Genomic DNA, 17,628 nt, shown 5'->3' with positions numbered 1-17,628 from the left:
GAGCCTCCGCGCCGGACTCCCGTCGTGCTTCTTCTGGCCTACAAACACATTGCGTACCTCAAAGCTCGTCACCGGCCGCATAGAAGACCCGATCCAGCATCAAACACAACCACCTACGATGAATCCTTGACCCGTCTCTCATCCGCCTCTCATCTCACTACACCACCGAGACGCCTAAACCCTTCATCCCAACCTCACTCCCACCACAATCTCCCCCATCTACAACCATGTCATCCATCCCCCAAACCCTCTGGTCCGCCCAGATCCCCCTCCACATAATCCACCCCTCCGCCCCAAACACCCCGCTCGTCACCTCCCTGCCGCGCTTCTCCTACCTAGCCCTCCTCGTCCCCCGCTGCTCCGCCTTCTTCCGCCACCCCGTCTCCGCCTTCCACCACGAGGACCTCCTCCTCCGCAACCTACCCCTCGGCCTCCTCGTCGACCTCTACCAGCCGACGTTACCGTGGCGCCTGACCGTCAGCGATGGCGATAGCTGGGATATCGGCGACACCTTTCTCAACTGCGTCAAAGAGGTGAGTAGAGTTACGAAAGAGACATGTCTTGTCTCTTTCTCCAACCTCTTTTCAGTGTCTTTTATCAACCTCTTTCATTGTCTCTGTTTCTCGAACCCCCGCCCCCTTCCCGTCATGTCTTCACTATCGCTCCCTTGTCTCATCCTAAACATTGAGAATCAAATTTACCCATCTTCTCGGCTACATGCCCATTCCACGCTACCTGAACATATGTCTCTCATCCCAAAGCTGTTTTTTTTTTTTATTTTATTTTTTTTGCTTTTCCACAACGCCACGAGACAAACACATCATCACCTGCCCCTCCATCTTTCCACTTTCCACATTCTCCTCCGTCATCACCTCACACTGGAACACACACCCACATCGAACAAAGAACGCTCCAGACCTTCTTATCCAAATCCCAGTTCTCAATCTTGCCTCACCTGACTCAAAAATGCCCCTAATACACTCTAATTTACCCCCCCAAAAACAGGCAGATTTCGTCCGCTACGGCAACGCAAAACGCATAATGTCCCTCTCCAAAGCAGACACCTCGTCCCTCTGGAACGCAGTCCAAGACAACGACTACGCCTCCTTTGCAAAAATAAACGCCCTCCTCCTCAACGCCCCCACCCCCCTCCGCAACGTGCCCCTGCGCGTCTACATCCCGTCCTCGCCCCCGCCCGGGACCGGCAGCAACACCGTCACCAACACCGATACCACATCACCACCACCAACACCGGCACAAGCAGGAGACACCCCCGGAGCAGGCGCCTTCAAAGTCCTCCAAACCCTCGTCCCCCCCGTCATCCCCGGCACCCGCACCCGCCAGACCCTAGGCCGCGCGCTGCAGGCCCACCTGCCCAGCTTATTCCCCTCCAGCCGGGACCCCATCCTCGCCAACGTCGTGCTGCACGGCTCGCCCGTGCCGTTTTCGGCGCCGTTGGAGGATTTGATGCGCGAGGCGGCGTATCCGGACGGTTGGCTTTGTTTGGCTGTCGTGTTGCTGTGAGAAGAAACGAGTTAGAGGGAGGTGATTGGGGGGGGGGGGGGGGGGGGGAAGGGGGGGGGGGGGGGGGGGGGGGGGGGGGTGGGGGGTGGGGGGGGGGTGGGGGGGGGGGGGGGGGGGGAGAGGGGGGGGGGGGGGGGGGGGGGGGGGGGGGGGGGGGGCGGTCAAGGATATGGGAGATGGTTGTGTGGAGGGTCTATGGATAGCACGTAGCATGGAGGGCGTCCTAAGGATTAGGCTGGGGTATTGGAGTTCATTGGAGTTCGCAATTAAATGCAGCATTTTCCGCGTCAAAGGTTATGAGGGTTGGTTTCCCGGTACATGTTTGCTATAAACCCTCGTGTTTGCTTGACATACGAGTCGTTGGGGAATATTAGCAGCCAGCAGAGGAATACTCACTCCGTTCTGAGATCTTATTTTTCTTTATTAAATATAGTAGTGGTAATCAAGAGAGCTATTCTATAAACATTCTCGTAGACCAGGTTTGCGATAAGGTCACAGTATAGAACAAACCGAGCCGGCCGGAAGCACGAAACATCAAAAATCAAATCTACTCAGCCGTCTACCTTACCTTACATATGGCGGTCCAAACCCACCCTGGTCAAATTCCGACCGGCCAGCACCAGGCAACAAGCCATTCAAATCAGCAAACAACGCCTGCGTATGCGTGTCATAATACATATCATCGCGACTGAAATCAGCCTCCCCAAAATCCTGGCCCGTGAACTGCACAGCCACATCCGGCGGCACGGGCGTAGGCTGGATCATCGCCGTCGTCTCCTCCCGTGAACTTTGATGCTGCTGCAGCAGCTGCGGCGGCGGCGTCTGTGTCTGCATCCGCTGCTGTTGTGCCGGATCGTCTTCGCGCCTGGAAGAGGAAACCCCGTTGGCTGGGGAGGCACGACTTGCTTCATCGGACTCTGTGCGCGGCGGCGTCGTGGAGATGTTGGCATCGTGGATCTGTCGGAGACCGCGACGCGCCATCCATGCCTCGTAAATCCTTTCCTGGAGCTGGTTGAATGCAACGCGATCGTACATGGCGGCCCTCCTTTCATCGTTTGCGAAGTCAGGATCTCGCGAGGCTAGGTAATCCAGCATCATATCCGTCCCAATACTGGTCTGGAACTCTCGTAAGCTGCAGAGGTCCTCCGACAGCACTCCATCGATATACGGCGACGACGGCCGCGGCTTTGAAGGGAATACAATATCCCAGATAGTGAACCATTGCTCCTCCGGGCTGTGGCTAGGGTTCGCGCGCTTCGAGACCTGTCGCATTCGACCCTGGGAGAGGCCCTCGTGGCTGGGAATGTACCCCTCGCTAACTACCTCACAGCGCCGTGCACGCGCGTGCTGGTCCCGCGTCTCCTCGTCCTGGAAGGCGGCGCCGCAGCAGGGGCAAGTGATGGGTGCGGCGTGGAACCGGTAGAGGTGGCTTTTGACATACTTTATCTGGCTGAGAACTTTCTTATAGCATTGGCGGTGGTTATCGGGGTCATTCTTCCAAAAGGGGCACGCAAACATCAACTTCGATGGGTTCGCTGGGACTTTTGGCTTCTTGAATCCCAGTATCACGTTCGAGTCCCCGCCATCTGAGGCGTCCTGGTCGGGTAGGTCGTCGGAGTGCGAGCGTTTCCTCGACGAACGACCGGAGTCGGGCGTGTTGGTGTTGACGCGTTGGCCCGAGGCTCGTCGGCCTTGTCCACCCCTTTCGCGGACGTTCCATTCTTGGTAGCGTTGGAAGATGTTGCCGACAATGACGTCCATGTGCGATGCTAATGGATCATCCCGATTCAGTTGACACGGCTCCACGGGGGAGTCCGGGACTGAGAAGACGCTCGACTCGATGGATGATTCATCTCCACTGTCGTTGGCAGAGTCGGACTGCTCCTCGACGGCAAGGAAGGATGGCCGAGGTGTCAGGTTTGCGTGCCAGTTGAGAGGGAGGTTGGGCGGTCCGGAGACAGGTCGCGACAATTTAAGTGAGGTGGGCTGAAGGGGCCGTTCAAGCTGTGCGCGAGGCTCGATTGAAGTATCGAGATGTAGGCTCGGCCTAGCGGCGCGTGAGCCTGCAAAGGAGACGGGGTGGCCATCTGCGTCCTCGAAAAGGGATAAGCGATTCATAGCCCTCCGAGTGAGGTCATCTCCAAACGTAGAACTTCTCCGGATGGATGGTGATCCGATGAGCGAAGGCTGTTGTTGTGGAGCATTATCCTCGGGAACAGGCGGAATGTCCGTTGAAGTGATGCTGGGTGCCCTGATGGCCCTAGGCGCTCTCATGACCCTGATCTCGATGTTGGGGGTCGTGGGCTACCAACGGGGTCGCGCAGAGCCGTGGTTCCCTTCATTCGTCGCAGGCCTTTGATGGAAACGGAGAGATCACTGCCATATATATGCGTCTCTGCGTCCAGGCTTTCTCTGCTGATCGCCACTCTTTCGCCTTGCTTCGACAGTGCCTCGCATATTTTCGTCTTCTGCGTTGGAAGTCTAATCTCTTTCGGTGCAGGAGTTGGATCATTAGGTGAATGAGTAACGACAACGGCGCTATGTCTACGTAAATGCCTCTTGCGTCGTCGCGGCACACCCAAGGTCCCGTCGCTGTCCGACTGAGGTGATGGGCATCGGCGTATGAGGATGTTGGACCCCGGTCGCTGATAGATCTTGACGTCTCTGGTCCTCACGTCCTGATACTCAGAAGAGTCTCCGCTCCCGTCACGACTTCGTCGCCGCGTATCCGACCCATAGCCGGAATCACCCGAGATCCTCTTGCAGTGTCTCTCCTCTGTCGAACCCGGCCGCTCTTCCAAGCTGTCAACTGACGGGCTTCCCCTCTGGTGTTTCCTCGGGTTATGTGGCTGTGGTTGTTGTGGTTTGACACGATATGCCAGGCTAGGCATGTTTTCCGATTCAAAGGACGAGTGACGCCGGTCTCCAGATTGCAGCGGAGTATCGAAGGTCCAAGAAAGCGGACGCTCAAAGGAGACTGCACAAGGTGAAGGCATCTCGGAAACTTCGGTGTTGTGGTTGACGATGGATGCGCGGCGGGATGAGCGATTCATGTGGAGGAATTGATATGCAAGGTCTCTGGAGGCCTCATCGACCCTTGCTGATGCGACAGCAGATGGCCTCGATGATGCAACACCATCGTGTACTTGTGTTGCATCAAGCCTGGTCATACGGCTGCTTGCAATTGTCTTGTGTCCCATGCTGCCCAGAAAGGAAATGCCAAAAATTACCGATGGGAAATCCGCAATTGCGAAGCAGAAAAATGTGGAAAAAAGGCGTCAGAAACAACGAGAAGAATGAGAGAGGGAGAAAGGAGGGGGAGAGCAGGCTCTGAAATGCCCTCGAACTAAAGCCACAGCGACAATTCGAAAGGGCGCATTTGCGCTGTTGTTCAAGTATGCAGGCTGTGCCATGCCAGGGGGGTCGACGATCCGCACCAAAATCTAGGCAATCGTATGCAGGTGTAGCCAATGATGACGATCATGGTGACCGAAAATATCCTTCCGCTCCTTTGGACACGACTCAAAGATGGTAGTCTGCGAGACTGAAGGATTGCGCAGCGTCGCGCAGATGATGCGCGAGGTGTTCTTTCCCCTTCCCCACGATTTATCAACTGAGATTCATGAGAGATCTGGAAAGCCTCACTGAGGCCAACCGTAGGCTAAACAGCGCATCCGTGCCTTTGCGATTCCCTCAATTGAGCAGAACTTGCTGCTGGCCAACCGCGCAGGTCGACGGTTGAAATGGCATCCTCAGGTTCCCTATATGTATTGAAGCTGTTCCGTGCTGCGATCTGAGGCATCTCGTAGATACTATCGCGAACATTCATCCTCGTACAACTGTAGTCGTGCATTGCAACCTGCAAGAAATCAATCAAACCAAACACCAATAATCTCTTACCCCTTTTCTTCCCCACGATGTCTCAACGATCCGCACCGTCTGGTACCACCACCTCGAATGGCGGGTAAGCTTTTGCCTCTTTGCCTCTCTGGTCCTGATCAGTGTGGCCGCAGGATTATGAATGCTGACGGTTGTGTGGATTGGTGTGTGTGTGTAGGGCCGGTGCCTATTACACGGCGCCAGCGCCTCAGATGGATAGGTATCTTCGAAGCCCGATGGAGCTGCCCGAGAGACTTGTCTCCATTGGGAACGGCACCTCGTCAACGCGGACGGGTTCGAGCAGTCGCCAGCAGACGCAATGCTCCTTGAAGGCGTGGGAAGCGGGATGGACGCAAACTGGCCAATCGTCGTGAACGGGACCCCCTAGCTTGCATGACGTTGGAAGACCAGGGCTGTCAGGCACGATGTCAGCGTTTCGCGAGACGTAGATAAGGAACCAACAGGACTAGCCGAATGAGCGAAGACGGGTGGAAGTATTCGTAGGATATGAAGCGCTGTTGAAGGCACTATTGCAGTCGTGTGAGCGCGAGACGAGAAAGGCTTGGAGACGCAATAGATGTACAGATGAGACATGAAACAAGAAGAGTACGAAAGAAAAAAGAGAGAGACAGAGAAGAGACAGAGAAGAGACAGAGATAGCTGTCAAAGGAAGCTGTCTAGATTTAGACGCCGAGGGGAGCATGGTGGGGTTGGTGGGGTTGCTATGTACGATAATGGCATCGACAGCTAGTCACTGTAGTCGATAGATGCATATACCCACTTCACTATCTGTAATACCTCTTTTCTAAGTCCCCCGGCATTTCGGCCGTTCCTTGCGCGAAGCTCCCACTTATAAACCGGCCAGCCCTCGCCGGGACACACCACTTTCCAGGCCCCTCGGGTATTTCGTTTCTCTAACTGTGTATATAACCTGTTGTTCAGTCTGTAAGCTCCCCCTGAGCCCCTGAGCTCATGCCCCCTCTCACTTTCCATTTCTAACATACCATAGGCACTCCTCATTCTCTCTCACCCACACTCTCTCTCCGGATCGAGGGGTCAAAGTCATGTCTTCCCTAGCAGAAGCAACCGCAATCTTCTGGGCCCTCGTAGGCCCCTGGATGTTCCTCCTAAACGCCTTCTCCTACCTCCCCCCCACCATCCTCCGCCTCTTCCGCGAAGGCGACTACGCAGCCCTTACGACCCCGTCCCGCGTCCAAGACGCCTGGTTCTCCGCCTTTTGGGCCTGGCTCGGCCCCAACATCCGCGTGGGCAGGTCGGACATGATGGTCGCCCTCCTTGAGGGCCGCGTCACGGACGGCAAGGTCGTAGAGGAGCCCGTTCACCCGCCCGTCAGCGGTGTCGTGCTGGAGATCGGGCCCGGGTCCGGGATGTGGGTGGACATCTTCGCCAAGGGCCGCGACGGCGACGAGAAGAAGAAGGCTGTCGACGCAGCGGCTGGTATGGCGCGCGGCGGCGTCAGGAGGCGCGTCGCGGAGGGCGTGGCGAGAGTCTACGGCATCGAGCCCAATACCGAGGCGCACCCCGCACTAAGGAAGAATGTCCAGGCCGCCGGGCTCGAGGGCACCTACGAGATCGTCCCCACCGGCATCGAGTCTCTCTCCGACCCCACGGCGTGGAACGGCAAGATTGAAAAGGGAAGCGTCGACTGCATTGTTTCCATTCTCTGCCTCTGCAGCATCCCCGAGCCCGAGAAGAACATTGCCGAGCTCTACTCCTATCTCAAGAAAGGGGGCAGGTGGTATTTGTACGAACATGTCGAGGTGATGCAGAGCCGCCCCATCCGCCTCTATCAGCGTAAGTCAACCACAAGGAGCGCGACTGAACGGGTCGACATCGATGCTAATTATGTTAGGTATCGTCAATCTGGTTTGGCCGCGGGCTTTGAACGGCTGCCAGCTGTGCCGCAACACTGGTAACAACCTTAGGTCTGCAGGGCCATGGACAAATATTGACATTCGCCAACCCCATGATGAGACATGGTTTCAAGTAGTACCACACATTTTCGGAACTTTTACCAAGTGATTCATCGAACAGGCAAGGCGACCAGGCGTTGGCCCAGCCATCCGATTACTAGTCTACGATCCGATGTATCAACCTATAGTGCTATAATGTTTGCTACCGGTCGGAGGTTTGGTCGTGTCACAATTGCATTTGAGGTGCATTCATTTATGTTGGGCGTAAGCGATGCTCTTATCAATTGACTTAGGTAGCTAGCTATACTGCTCATCCCCAGTCACCATTCGCGTGTAGTCCTTCAACCGGTCGCTCATGATCAATGTACCCTGGATCACAGAGACTTCCACCAACCGATGCAACATTGTGATTTGTGTAGTGCGTGCACTAATCGCTCTCTTGTCCATTGGTCGTATCGTCAAACTCCAGCAAACCCTTGGATACCCTTCACATCAAGTTCCTGTGGTCTAGCTCGAAGCACCGGATGCATCAAAACGGGTAATGATGTCTCCAAGTGTTCGAAGCAGATTGTGTTCGTCCGACGGGGAGAGACGGAAGTAAATGGATAGACCAGCTCGGAGCAGTCTCCAAGTGCCGTCAAGGCCGAGCGTTCCCAAGTCGGTTTTGACAGCGTCAATCAGATCCTCCAGTTTTGAAGGCGTGGCGACGAAGATGTCGTAGATATCCTCAGCTCCTTCTGTCAGGGTCTGGACATCAGCTGGGGTGATTCTGGCAAGGTAATACTGGAATGCATTGGTAAGTTCCTGTAGGTCCGCATTGCCCTTCAATATTGAATCAACGATTCTCATAACTGAGGGAATGTGATCGCACAAGGGGCTGCAGAGCTCCTCGCAGATGAACTCCAGAGTAGCTGAACGGAGGGCATTGTCGACAACACTAAGACTGCCTTGACTGTCTGAATGCCCTATGCGAGCGGGGGCGCCGTGGCTGGTCTCGGGAGATTTTGGCAAGGCTGGGCGACTGTAGTCCTCAAGACCATGGCCGGTGAAGAAAGCTGTGGCTAGCCTTGAGACGTCGGCAATGACTTCCATCGAAGATAAGACGACCTCCATGGAAGGAGGTATGAAGGGACACGTGGGCGGATACCTCGTGCAGACGTGTTCCAGGGCGTTTTGAATTACTTGGACGGTCTTTGGTGGCGTTATTGCGGAAATATCGGAATGTTGACACCGACCAAGGAGATTACACCAGATGAAGCCAATGGCATCGTTGAATGCGTTGTCTGAATGAATTGTCTTTGGATTCAAAGTCCACGGTAGATAGGGGCATCTGATCGACTCGGGGTGATCTCGACACCATCTCAAATACTGGTGCCAAGCAGGGAGGAAAGGCTTGCCTCCTGTGCACCGGCTTCCGTCGTATACCGGAGTGGAAGAGGGCGAGGGCGAGCTGGAGAGGCCGTATTTGGGACTCAAACGCCATGGACAGAAGGTAGCTTTGTGACACTCAGGATCCGTAGTGTGATGAGAGCACCAAGCGCACTGGGCTTTCACCTTTTCCAAGCATACGGTTCTCAACAGAGAGGTACACGGCGTCATTTCAGGGCGTGCCGATGTTTTGGAGTAATCGACGGCTGGTGGTTGGCGAATGGTCAGGTCAAATTTGGTCTCAGAAGATTCGGCAGAGCAACGGAGGTTGCTGACTGTATCGTCGAAGACACAATTATTCCCTTGGCTGTCTTGGACGACTTTGGTAGCATGATTGTAGCAGAAGCCATTGGCTAGATGCCCGTCGACAGATTCATCGACCAGAGATACATCAAACTCGCCGAAATGAGAGTCGAAAGTACCAAGGGTGAAACAAAGACGACCGTCCTTCTTCTGATCGACGTCTGTGTCTTGAAGGTTGATGCTGGAGATGCCTCGGGGAATAGCCTGATCCAGTGGTACAGAAGGAGACACGGCGGTGACGAGTGAAGCTGAGCCAAGCAACAGCGGAGACGTAGCGATAGTGGTGAACTTCATGATGAATATTGGTGATGATGGGGAGTCCAAGAAAAGAACGATAGAATGAATGGGTGTTGATTGGATTGAACTTGGGATGGATGGTAGGCGTAGTTGATGTTGTCTGGGAGTGAGATGACGTGGGAAGAATCGAGGTCTGGTTGACCAAAAGTCTCCGAGTACATCAACAGTCTGTTTTGCGGCAGCTACATTTTGGAAAGAAGTTTCCGCTGCGAATTGAGTGTCACTTCCTCAAACAAAAGTTTTGGCGAAGAAGGGAAGGCATAGTTAAAGATCCGGTTTTCCAGGAAAGGGGCTGAGCCGACTCTCCTGCCAAGTCTGTAAGAATGGGAACTTGTCTTGTAGAAAGTAAGAAGGAGCCACGCGTAACTCACCAAAGCAATCTCAGGTACTTGATGTCCATACGTTGGATCGATTGATCTTGGAGAAATATGGAAGAGGGTATCAATGGCCTTGGGAAAAATAAAAAAACACCGCTCGTACCAGTGACCGCCGGGATACTCTTCCGAGTATCGTCAATTTTAGAGTTCTAGATTTGTTTACGATCATTTCTACTTTTCTCTCCTCAATAGTAAATGCCAGATAGAATACGTGTGAGATAATGATGACTTGAACACAAGGAAGTTTGCTGGTCTCGGCACTTCAGCCTGGTCAACTGCCATTACTAGGCGTCTCAAGATCACCTCAGGCCAAGGAGAAACTTCCCTGAGTTGTCATCCAGTTCCATTCTGACTGAAAGCCATGACCAAAAACAAAAAGGCCTCGCTAGACCCCGTTCGAAGAATGATAGAGATTCGATGGAAACATGGAGTGCTTTCCTAAGAGTGGCGTAAAGCGATATAGTTCATGCAGCTACCTGGGTTACCAAAGGCTTGGCGCCAACTTTTGTTGCCTCCTCGTTGAGAGCATCAATCTCAGCCTGTACCAAGGGTATGCCTGTCTTTTCCCGTTCCTGCTGTTGCAACTGCTCAATCTCACCCGGAAAGTATATCCTGTCTACTCCTGCCGCCTTGTCTGACCCAACAACACGCTGGTACAAATAGTCCATCCTTTCACGGAAGTCGTCCAGACTCATAAAGAGGTCTGGCTTGATGGCGACCAGGAAGTGGCCGACGTCCGCTGGTTTTGAGGGGTCGTACGGATTAGTGACGTGACCAGCGAAAGCAGAGCCAGAGAAGACACCAGAGAACACATCCATCATGATTGCTAATGCCGAACCCTTGGGGCCACCCATCGGCAGCATGACACCTCCCAATGCTGCGGTGGGATCATCCGTAGGACGTCCCTCAGCATCTAGCGCCCAGTCAAGAGGAATCTTTTCGCCGCGTCTCTTGGCCTTGTAAATCTTGCCCCTGGCCGCGACTGACGGGGCCATGTCCAGGATGAAAGGCTTGTCCTTCCCCGGCGCACCACAAGCAATCGGCGAAACACCCATGAGCTTGCTCTGCCCGCCCCACGCCGGGAGCGCAGGACTCGAGTTGGTGAACACCAAACTCATCATGTCCGCATCAAGAGCCTGCTGCACCACCCACGCACTCATGCCAAAGTGATTGGAATGCGACACACTTGCCATGCCGATGCCGAAAGTCTTGGCAGACTCGATGGCAGCTGCCATCCCCATCTCTGCCGCAACGAAGCCGAAGCCGTTTTTGCCGTCGACGTGCGCCACAACCGGTGTGACTTGCTTCAGCTCGGGCTGGGCTGTGGCGTTGAGCACACCCTGGCGGACACGCTCCATGTAGGAAGGAATGCGGTTCATGCCGTGAGTGTCGACACCGCGAAGGTCGGCAGCGACGAGGCACCGGGCGACTATCTTTGAGTTTTCTTCGGGAACGCCATTGCCTTTGAGGATGTCTTCAACCAGACGACGGGCCTCCGAAGCGGCCACTGGTATCTTTTGGGACTCGTCAGCCATCTTGCTGAATGGCTATGCGGAGTTTGAGGCGCAGAATTGCGGAAGATGTGCCGTGCAAGGTTGGGAGATGATGTGGAGTATTGCACGGCAATGTCTGTCGTATGAATGGCTACAGGGTTGATTGGATATGAGGTACGATTTTCGAACCTAGCATGGCCTCTCATGATATACCAAGGCAAGTGAACGGCGTCGCGAGGAAGAGAGCAGTGAAGCACACGCATCCGGACGGAATTCAGCCGATAGTGCGGGCAAACCCCGGCACAGCAAATTAACAAAGGGTAGGACGCCACGGGGTTTCCCCGCACGGCCTGGGGCCACTACTGTCAACCAACTTCATCCTCTGTTCCACCTCGGAGAATTTCCGCCTCGTTCCCTTCAACCTACCCAAACACCACATCGCTCTCCTCATGTTATGACGGAAACCAGCCAAGCACTGGCTGCCCCGAAAAACGCAATATGCCCGAGGATACCAGCTCCCGGCCGACACCCCGTCAGGCCCGCAGAACCGCGCGATTGAGGCTCGCTTGCTCTCGGTGCCAGCGGCGGAAGATCCGTGTAAGTGGCCCTCCGAACCTCAATTGAAGATGGCATGGTACTAAGTGGGTGTCTGATAGTGCGACGGGCAATTGCCTGCGTGCAACAATTGCAAGAAGGCCGGAGTTGCTTGCACTGACGGCGAAAGTGTCCGTCTTCGGGATCTTCCCAGAGCGTATGGCTGTTCTCAAAGTTCCCACCTTCCCACATGTTTCTGACATTCAGCTAGTCAAATTTCGAACTTGATCGAGAGAGTCAAGTGGCTCGAGAGCATTGTAAGGGAAAGATGCCCCGAAGTCGACCTAAGTCAAGGCCCGTCTGGGGACTTTGACATGGAACTTGATGGTGATGAAACCTTTGCAAGGGACTCAACAATCAGAGTCAACAGTGCATCGCCCGAGGATAGTCTGAACCTCACAGGGAGTCAGCCTCCACAAGCACAGCCGCTTCAACCTTCAGAGCCAGTGCAAGCCACTCAGGCTATCCGTTCAGGACCTCGTTTGGTCGATCCCATTGCCAGCAGTACGCTATCACACGAGATTGGCATGGTGTCATTGGGTAGTAGCCAAGACCCGAAGTATATCGGGCCGTCGAGCGGATACTTCCTCGCCCGACTGATGTTGACTTCGAACCGGCAGGATGACCAATCTTGGCCAATCAAAACCGGAGTATCGAACCCGTCCATACCAACTGCTCTTGTTGAGGCAATGCATGGCCCAATGTCACTGCCAAGCAGACATCACGCGAAGCAGCTGGCAGATAACTACTTTGACGTTATCAACTGCCAATTCCCCGTTTTGCATCAGCCTAGCTTCATGGCTTTGATGGATCAAATGTACGAGAATAGGATCGATGTGGAATCTACTCCCACAGCTGCCTTCCAAGTATTTATGGTCCTCGCTATGGGGTCCACGGTGCTCTCTCGTCGAGTGAGGGCACGTCTTCCCGGAGAGTCATATTGCCTATCTGCGATGCAGAGTTTCGATCGGATCAGCATCGACAGCTCGATTCCTGGACTGCAATGTCTTCTTTTGCTCACGATATTCACAATGCACAGTTCCAACATGCGTCTCAACGTATGGTATCTGAACTATCAGTGCATCGCTGCTGTCCTTGACTTGGGCTTGCAGCGTGACATCAACACTAACGCAGGTATCTCCCTTCTTGAACAGGAAATGAGGACTAGGATATTCTGGGTGGTTTTCACCTTGGATAGGATGATTGCAACTATGATGGGTCGCCCCATTGGGCTGCGAGATGAGGCATGCGATCTTCGGGTATGTCCGCCCCAGTATATGGTTCTTCCGCCAACCCACCCTAACAGTCTCTTAGCTTCCACAGCATATAGAAGATGCTTCCTTGCAAGGATCACTCCAGCCACCTGCCAATCAACCCCCGGGTCACATGGCCTTCTCGATACATCTGTTCCGTCTAGCCAAACTTAACTCGGAGTTCAAATATGTTGCGAACAGCATTGTCCGAGACACACCGCGTTACGCCTACCCGGCGGTGATCGACATAAATGAGTGGCAGCAAGGAATGTTGGAACAGCTAGACGAGTGGTACAGCCAAATCCCCAACTCACCCGACTCCGACTACATCCGCACCATCTGTCAGATCCGATGCTACAGTCTGCGGATGCTCGTTCTCCGGCCTAGCCCCGCCATCCCGAATCCATCGCCCGAGATCCTCAAGAAGTGCTTTAAAGCCGCTCTTGAGGTCATCCGTCTTTTTGATCAGCTATACAAGAAGAACTTACTCATACATACGTGGAATACTTGTCACTCAGCAGTCCTCAGCATTATCACTATGCTTTACTGTCTGAAGATGGTGCCCGAGATAGCAAAGCAGACGGCTTTGGATGCCCTCATGTCTGACTTCAGCGCCGGGTTAGGAGTCTTGGCTGCAACGGGCGAGCACTGGTCCGGAGCAAAACGTTGCCGGGATATCTTGGATGACATGATCCGGGCAACCATCCGATGGGTCAAAGACATTTCCAGTCAGACCTTCGCTGTAGAACCCCCTGCTCAACGTCGATCTCTGCGACTAGATCCCGCGCATTTGCATACAATGAGCTCGTGCAACGAAGGTGCCAGCCTTGTTGGGGCGGATCCCCACAGACTGAACTTCTCAGAAGGCTTCGCCCAACCACTGACATTGAGCTCTGCGACTGAAAGCGGCTCGGAAAGCTTCCTGCATCAAGATCCATTCGAATCGTTTCTCGCCAACACTGCGTTTGGCGACCCAATGCACACCGGCGACAACGCGAACCTGGATAGCATCATGCGAGGCCTGTTTGATGACTTTATACCAACTTACCCGAGCTTCACCTGATATACAATCCTGTTCATGAGCATGTATTATACAAGAGTCAATTGCATCTTGATTGTCTAAGACTATTGGGGTGGACCATTCGCCGTCAGGAAGTCAAAATCGGCTCCCCCCTCTGCCTGCATGACGGAACGCAGATACAGTCCTCGATAGCCGCGAATTCTCTTCTTTGCCACCCAAGGCGCATTGCTGCCGCCACTTTCCTCTTCCTCGGCCAAGGCCTCCTTTTTCGCGACAATTCTCTTCTCAATCTCCTCGTCGGATATCTCGACTTTGATGAGACGTTGTTCCACGTCGCAGGTTATGATGTCGCCAGTTCTGACAATGCCCAGAACTGATTCGGGGTCTGCCGCTTCGGGAGAAATGTGCAGAACGATAGTCCCGCCCGCCGTACCGCTCATACGGCCGTCAGATAGGCGGAGCATGTCCTCGACTCCTTGAGTTGCGAGCTTTCGGGGGATCGGGATAAGGCCTGCTTCTGGCATACCTGGGTTGCCCACCGGCCCGATGTTTTGGAGTACAAGCACGCTATCTGGCGTCACCTCGAGATCCGGGTCATCAATTCGGAGAGCCATGTCTGCGGAGCCAGCGAAGACGACTGCTGGGCCGGAGTGCTTCAATAGCCGGCGATATTTTGACGCACTCTGCTTCGTTACAGCTCCGCCTGGAGCAATGTTGCCACGGAGCACGGCCAGGGCCGAAGCTGGGTATAGGGGATCGTTGAAAGGCTGAAGACAGTTGACCAAGCTATCCCGTGGAACAGGGGTGAATGGCGTACGTTCCAGCTCTTCTCCCAGCGTCTTGCCTGTTACTGTCATGGCGTTCAGATGCAAAAGGGGCTTGAGTTGGTGCAAAAGCGCCAGCATACCGCCAGAATTGTGGAAATCGTCCATGTAGTTTTGTCCGCTAGGCTTCAGATCGACCAACAACGGGGTCTTTCTTCCGATTTCATCAAATGTGTCGAGCGTGATTGTGCCGGCTACAGCAGGGTGACGACCTATGATGGCCATCATGTGTACAACGGCGTTGGTCGACCCGCCAATGGCTTGCAAGACGGTGATTGCGTTCAGAAAAGACTCGCGGGTAAGAAGATCTTGCGGTTTGAGGTTCTTCTGATGGAGGGCCACAGCTAGGCCTCCAGTCTGTTCGGCGATACGCAGTCTTGTTGATGAGACCGCTGGAGCTGTAGCACCTTTGAACGGCATCATTCCTAGACCGACGAGGATACAGGCCATCGTCGATGCGGTGCCCATCACACCACAAGTACCTCCCTGTCACGGCGGTCAGCAGGTGAGACTTTCATTCGAGTGACGGAGTATCCTTACCGTGGGTGCCAGCTCGTCGTTAATAGCCGAGATATCTTCGATATCAATCTTGCCAGCTCTATAGGCAGCCCAGTTGTTACGGCAGTCTGTGCAAGCACCGATTCTCACACCTTTATGGCTTCCCGGCATCATGGGGCCAGTGACCAGATGTAGGATAGGCTTGTTCGCCGATATGCCGCCCATCAACTGCGCAGGAGTTGTCTTATCGCAACCTGTCCAAATCAGTCAATACTCATCTCATCTTCCAACCTAGTTTAATAGAGCTCACGTACCTCCGATGAGGACCACCGCATCACACGGCTGCGCCTTGATCATCTCCTCCGTGTCCATACTCATGAGATTCCGCAGATACATGCTTGTCGGCGACGCAAAGCTCTCATGAATACTGATAGTTGGGAAATCAATCGCCAGCCCGCCATTGAGTTGGACGCCGCGTTTCACGGCCTCGATCAGCTGTGGGACGTTCGCATGGCACGGGTTGAAGCTTGAGTAGGTGTTGACGATGCCAATAATTGGCCTCGAGAGCGCGTCTTCACTGTACCCAAGAGCCTTGATAAACACCTTGCGCAGAAACAGCGAGAAATGAGCGTCGCCATAGGATGTCAGGCCCTGCCTCAATCCCGGGGCGTTGGGGTCAATTGGTGTTGAGAGGTCATAGTCTCCCGTCACCGGGGCCTTGCCGTCTTCTTTCTTTGGGGTTGCTGTTTGGTCGCTCATGTCTGCTGTGATTTTCTTGTCTTCGAGTGTAAAGGGACACCTCGAAAGAACGATGTAATGCGACGGCGGGAATTACAATTCCTCATCTTATGGTTGGTCCGAACCAGACTTATCCGGAGTCGTGTTGTAGATGCGGGGACTCCGCATGTCGTAATCGCCCGGTCCAATTCGGTAATAAGACGACGGGAGCAAAGCGGCCGCATCGTCTTCGGCGCCGTCGGGATTTCTCCGTCTAAGTGGTCACGGACAACGGTACCGTCGACGGACATGTCCTCATAGGACCTTGAGATATGCCTGATGCATAGAACATGTAGTTACATGCATCATTGATACTTATATCCAGCCCCAAGATGACTTTTTGTTCGGTATCTCAGCACATTCGCCGAAGGCATTTCGCTGCAGCTTGAACATTACCACCCGCTTTTCCGCTTCAGCAAAACCTTTTCCGCCCCGAAATCCATCCATCGCCATGCTCAACCTCCAAGGAAAAGTCGCCCTGGTCATCGGCCTCGGCCAATCAGGCACAGACGGCTGGGGCATCGGCGCCGCCTGCGCCGTGACCTTCGCCGCCCAAGGCGCCGCAATCTTCGGCGGCAACCGCACCATCGAATCCACCACCAAGACTCAAACCACCATCGAGCAAGCCGGCGGCGTATGTGACGTCGTCGTGACCGACGCCACGTCCTCCGCGTCCGTCAAGGGGCTCGTGGACGCGTGCGTCGCGAAGCACGGCCGCATCGATATTCTGCTCGCCAACGTCGGCGGTTCGCAACCGGGTTGTGCGGCAAGTATGGAAGAAGAGACGTGGGATGCGCAGGTGGAGTTGAATCTGAAGAGCGTGTATCTCGCGTGTCACCACGTTCTGCCTGTCATGGAGGCGCAGGAGGGGGGTGGAAGTATTGTTTGTGTGTCGAGTATTGCGGGTTTGCGGTATATTGGTAAGCCGCAGGTTGCGTATAATACGACCAAGGCGGCTGTGATGCAGTTTGTCAAGGCGACGGCTGTGGTGTATGCGAAGCGAGGGGTACGGTTGAATACGGTTGTGCCTGGGTTGATGGAGACGCCGTATACGAGGCAGTTGGCGGAGAGGTTTGCGCCCAAGGACGGGCAGCCTGGTGGTGGCGGCGGGTATGAAGCGTTCAAGAGAATGAGGGAGGAGCAGGTGCCGATGGGACGGATGGGGGATGCGTGGGATGTTGCGAATGCGGCGGCGTTTTTGGCGTCTGATGAAGCGAGATATATCACGGGCCAGAAGATTGTTGTTGATGGGGGGATTACTTCGTCTACGGGGCGTACTTAGAGTTGCAATTCATAATATTATGTACAAGTACTGTATCACTTAAGACCTTGTCACGCAGGATCGAGAAGTCGTTTCTGCGACCTGAGGGAGTAGTTCCAAGACCGAAGTCACATCAGAAATGATAATATGGGCCAGCGCAAACAT

At 54.4% G+C, this 17,628-nt stretch overlaps 9 protein-coding genes across 9 annotated transcripts; 5 read left to right on the top strand and 4 right to left on the bottom strand.

The window, feature by feature from the left end:
* Positions 1–227: 227 nt before the first annotated feature.
* On the top strand, positions 228–1,524 carry CTAM01_01143 (autophagy protein Apg5; the record flags this gene model as incomplete). The annotated part of the gene is made up of 2 exons (XM_060517186.1): positions 228–533; positions 1,006–1,524. 2 exons carry the CDS (start codon positions 228–230, stop codon positions 1,522–1,524), a joined length of 825 nt encoding a protein of 274 aa, XP_060388648.1.
* A 564-nt stretch (positions 1,525–2,088) lies between these two features.
* Positions 2,089–4,694, bottom strand: CTAM01_01142 (uncharacterized protein; the record flags this gene model as incomplete). The annotated part of the gene is made up of 2 exons (XM_060517185.1): positions 2,089–3,828; positions 4,200–4,694. The coding sequence occupies 2 exons, from the start codon at positions 4,692–4,694 to the stop codon at positions 2,089–2,091; spliced, it is 2,235 nt and encodes a 744-aa protein (XP_060388647.1).
* A 747-nt stretch (positions 4,695–5,441) lies between these two features.
* CTAM01_01141 (uncharacterized protein) lies at positions 5,442–5,777 on the top strand (the record flags this gene model as incomplete). Its single annotated transcript, XM_060517184.1, has 2 exons — positions 5,442–5,488; positions 5,582–5,777. The coding sequence occupies 2 exons, from the start codon at positions 5,442–5,444 to the stop codon at positions 5,775–5,777; spliced, it is 243 nt and encodes an 80-aa protein (XP_060388646.1).
* Positions 5,778–6,467: 690 nt separating this feature from the next.
* On the top strand, positions 6,468–7,446 carry CTAM01_01140 (methyltransferase domain-containing protein; the record flags this gene model as incomplete). Its single annotated transcript, XM_060517183.1, has 2 exons — positions 6,468–7,218; positions 7,277–7,446. 2 exons carry the CDS (start codon positions 6,468–6,470, stop codon positions 7,444–7,446), a joined length of 921 nt encoding a protein of 306 aa, XP_060388645.1.
* A 398-nt stretch (positions 7,447–7,844) lies between these two features.
* CTAM01_01139 (uncharacterized protein) lies at positions 7,845–9,362 on the bottom strand (the record flags this gene model as incomplete). Its single annotated transcript, XM_060517182.1, has 1 exon — positions 7,845–9,362. The coding sequence occupies one exon, from the start codon at positions 9,360–9,362 to the stop codon at positions 7,845–7,847; it is 1,518 nt and encodes a 505-aa protein (XP_060388644.1).
* An 844-nt stretch (positions 9,363–10,206) lies between these two features.
* On the bottom strand, positions 10,207–11,277 carry CTAM01_01138 (malate/L-lactate dehydrogenase; the record flags this gene model as incomplete). The annotated part of the gene is made up of 1 exon (XM_060517181.1): positions 10,207–11,277. One exon carries the CDS (start codon positions 11,275–11,277, stop codon positions 10,207–10,209), a length of 1,071 nt encoding a protein of 356 aa, XP_060388643.1.
* A 456-nt stretch (positions 11,278–11,733) lies between these two features.
* CTAM01_01137 (uncharacterized protein) lies at positions 11,734–14,145 on the top strand (the record flags this gene model as incomplete). Its single annotated transcript, XM_060517180.1, has 4 exons — positions 11,734–11,832; positions 11,892–11,986; positions 12,041–13,088; positions 13,144–14,145. 4 exons carry the CDS (start codon positions 11,734–11,736, stop codon positions 14,143–14,145), a joined length of 2,244 nt encoding a protein of 747 aa, XP_060388642.1.
* A 62-nt stretch (positions 14,146–14,207) lies between these two features.
* On the bottom strand, positions 14,208–16,184 carry CTAM01_01136 (dehydratase; the record flags this gene model as incomplete). The annotated part of the gene is made up of 3 exons (XM_060517179.1): positions 14,208–15,413; positions 15,468–15,679; positions 15,740–16,184. 3 exons carry the CDS (start codon positions 16,182–16,184, stop codon positions 14,208–14,210), a joined length of 1,863 nt encoding a protein of 620 aa, XP_060388641.1.
* A 469-nt stretch (positions 16,185–16,653) lies between these two features.
* On the top strand, positions 16,654–17,484 carry CTAM01_01135 (oxidoreductase ucpA; the record flags this gene model as incomplete). The annotated part of the gene is made up of 1 exon (XM_060517178.1): positions 16,654–17,484. The coding sequence occupies one exon, from the start codon at positions 16,654–16,656 to the stop codon at positions 17,482–17,484; it is 831 nt and encodes a 276-aa protein (XP_060388640.1).
* Positions 17,485–17,628: the final 144 nt, after the last annotated feature.

Source organism: Colletotrichum tamarilloi (assembly GCF_030869305.1).
Source record: "Colletotrichum tamarilloi strain Tom-12 chromosome Unknown Scaffold_2.1, whole genome shotgun sequence".
Taxonomy (NCBI): domain Eukaryota; kingdom Fungi; phylum Ascomycota; class Sordariomycetes; order Glomerellales; family Glomerellaceae; genus Colletotrichum; species Colletotrichum tamarilloi.
This window is presented reverse-complemented; position numbering and strand designations above follow the sequence as displayed.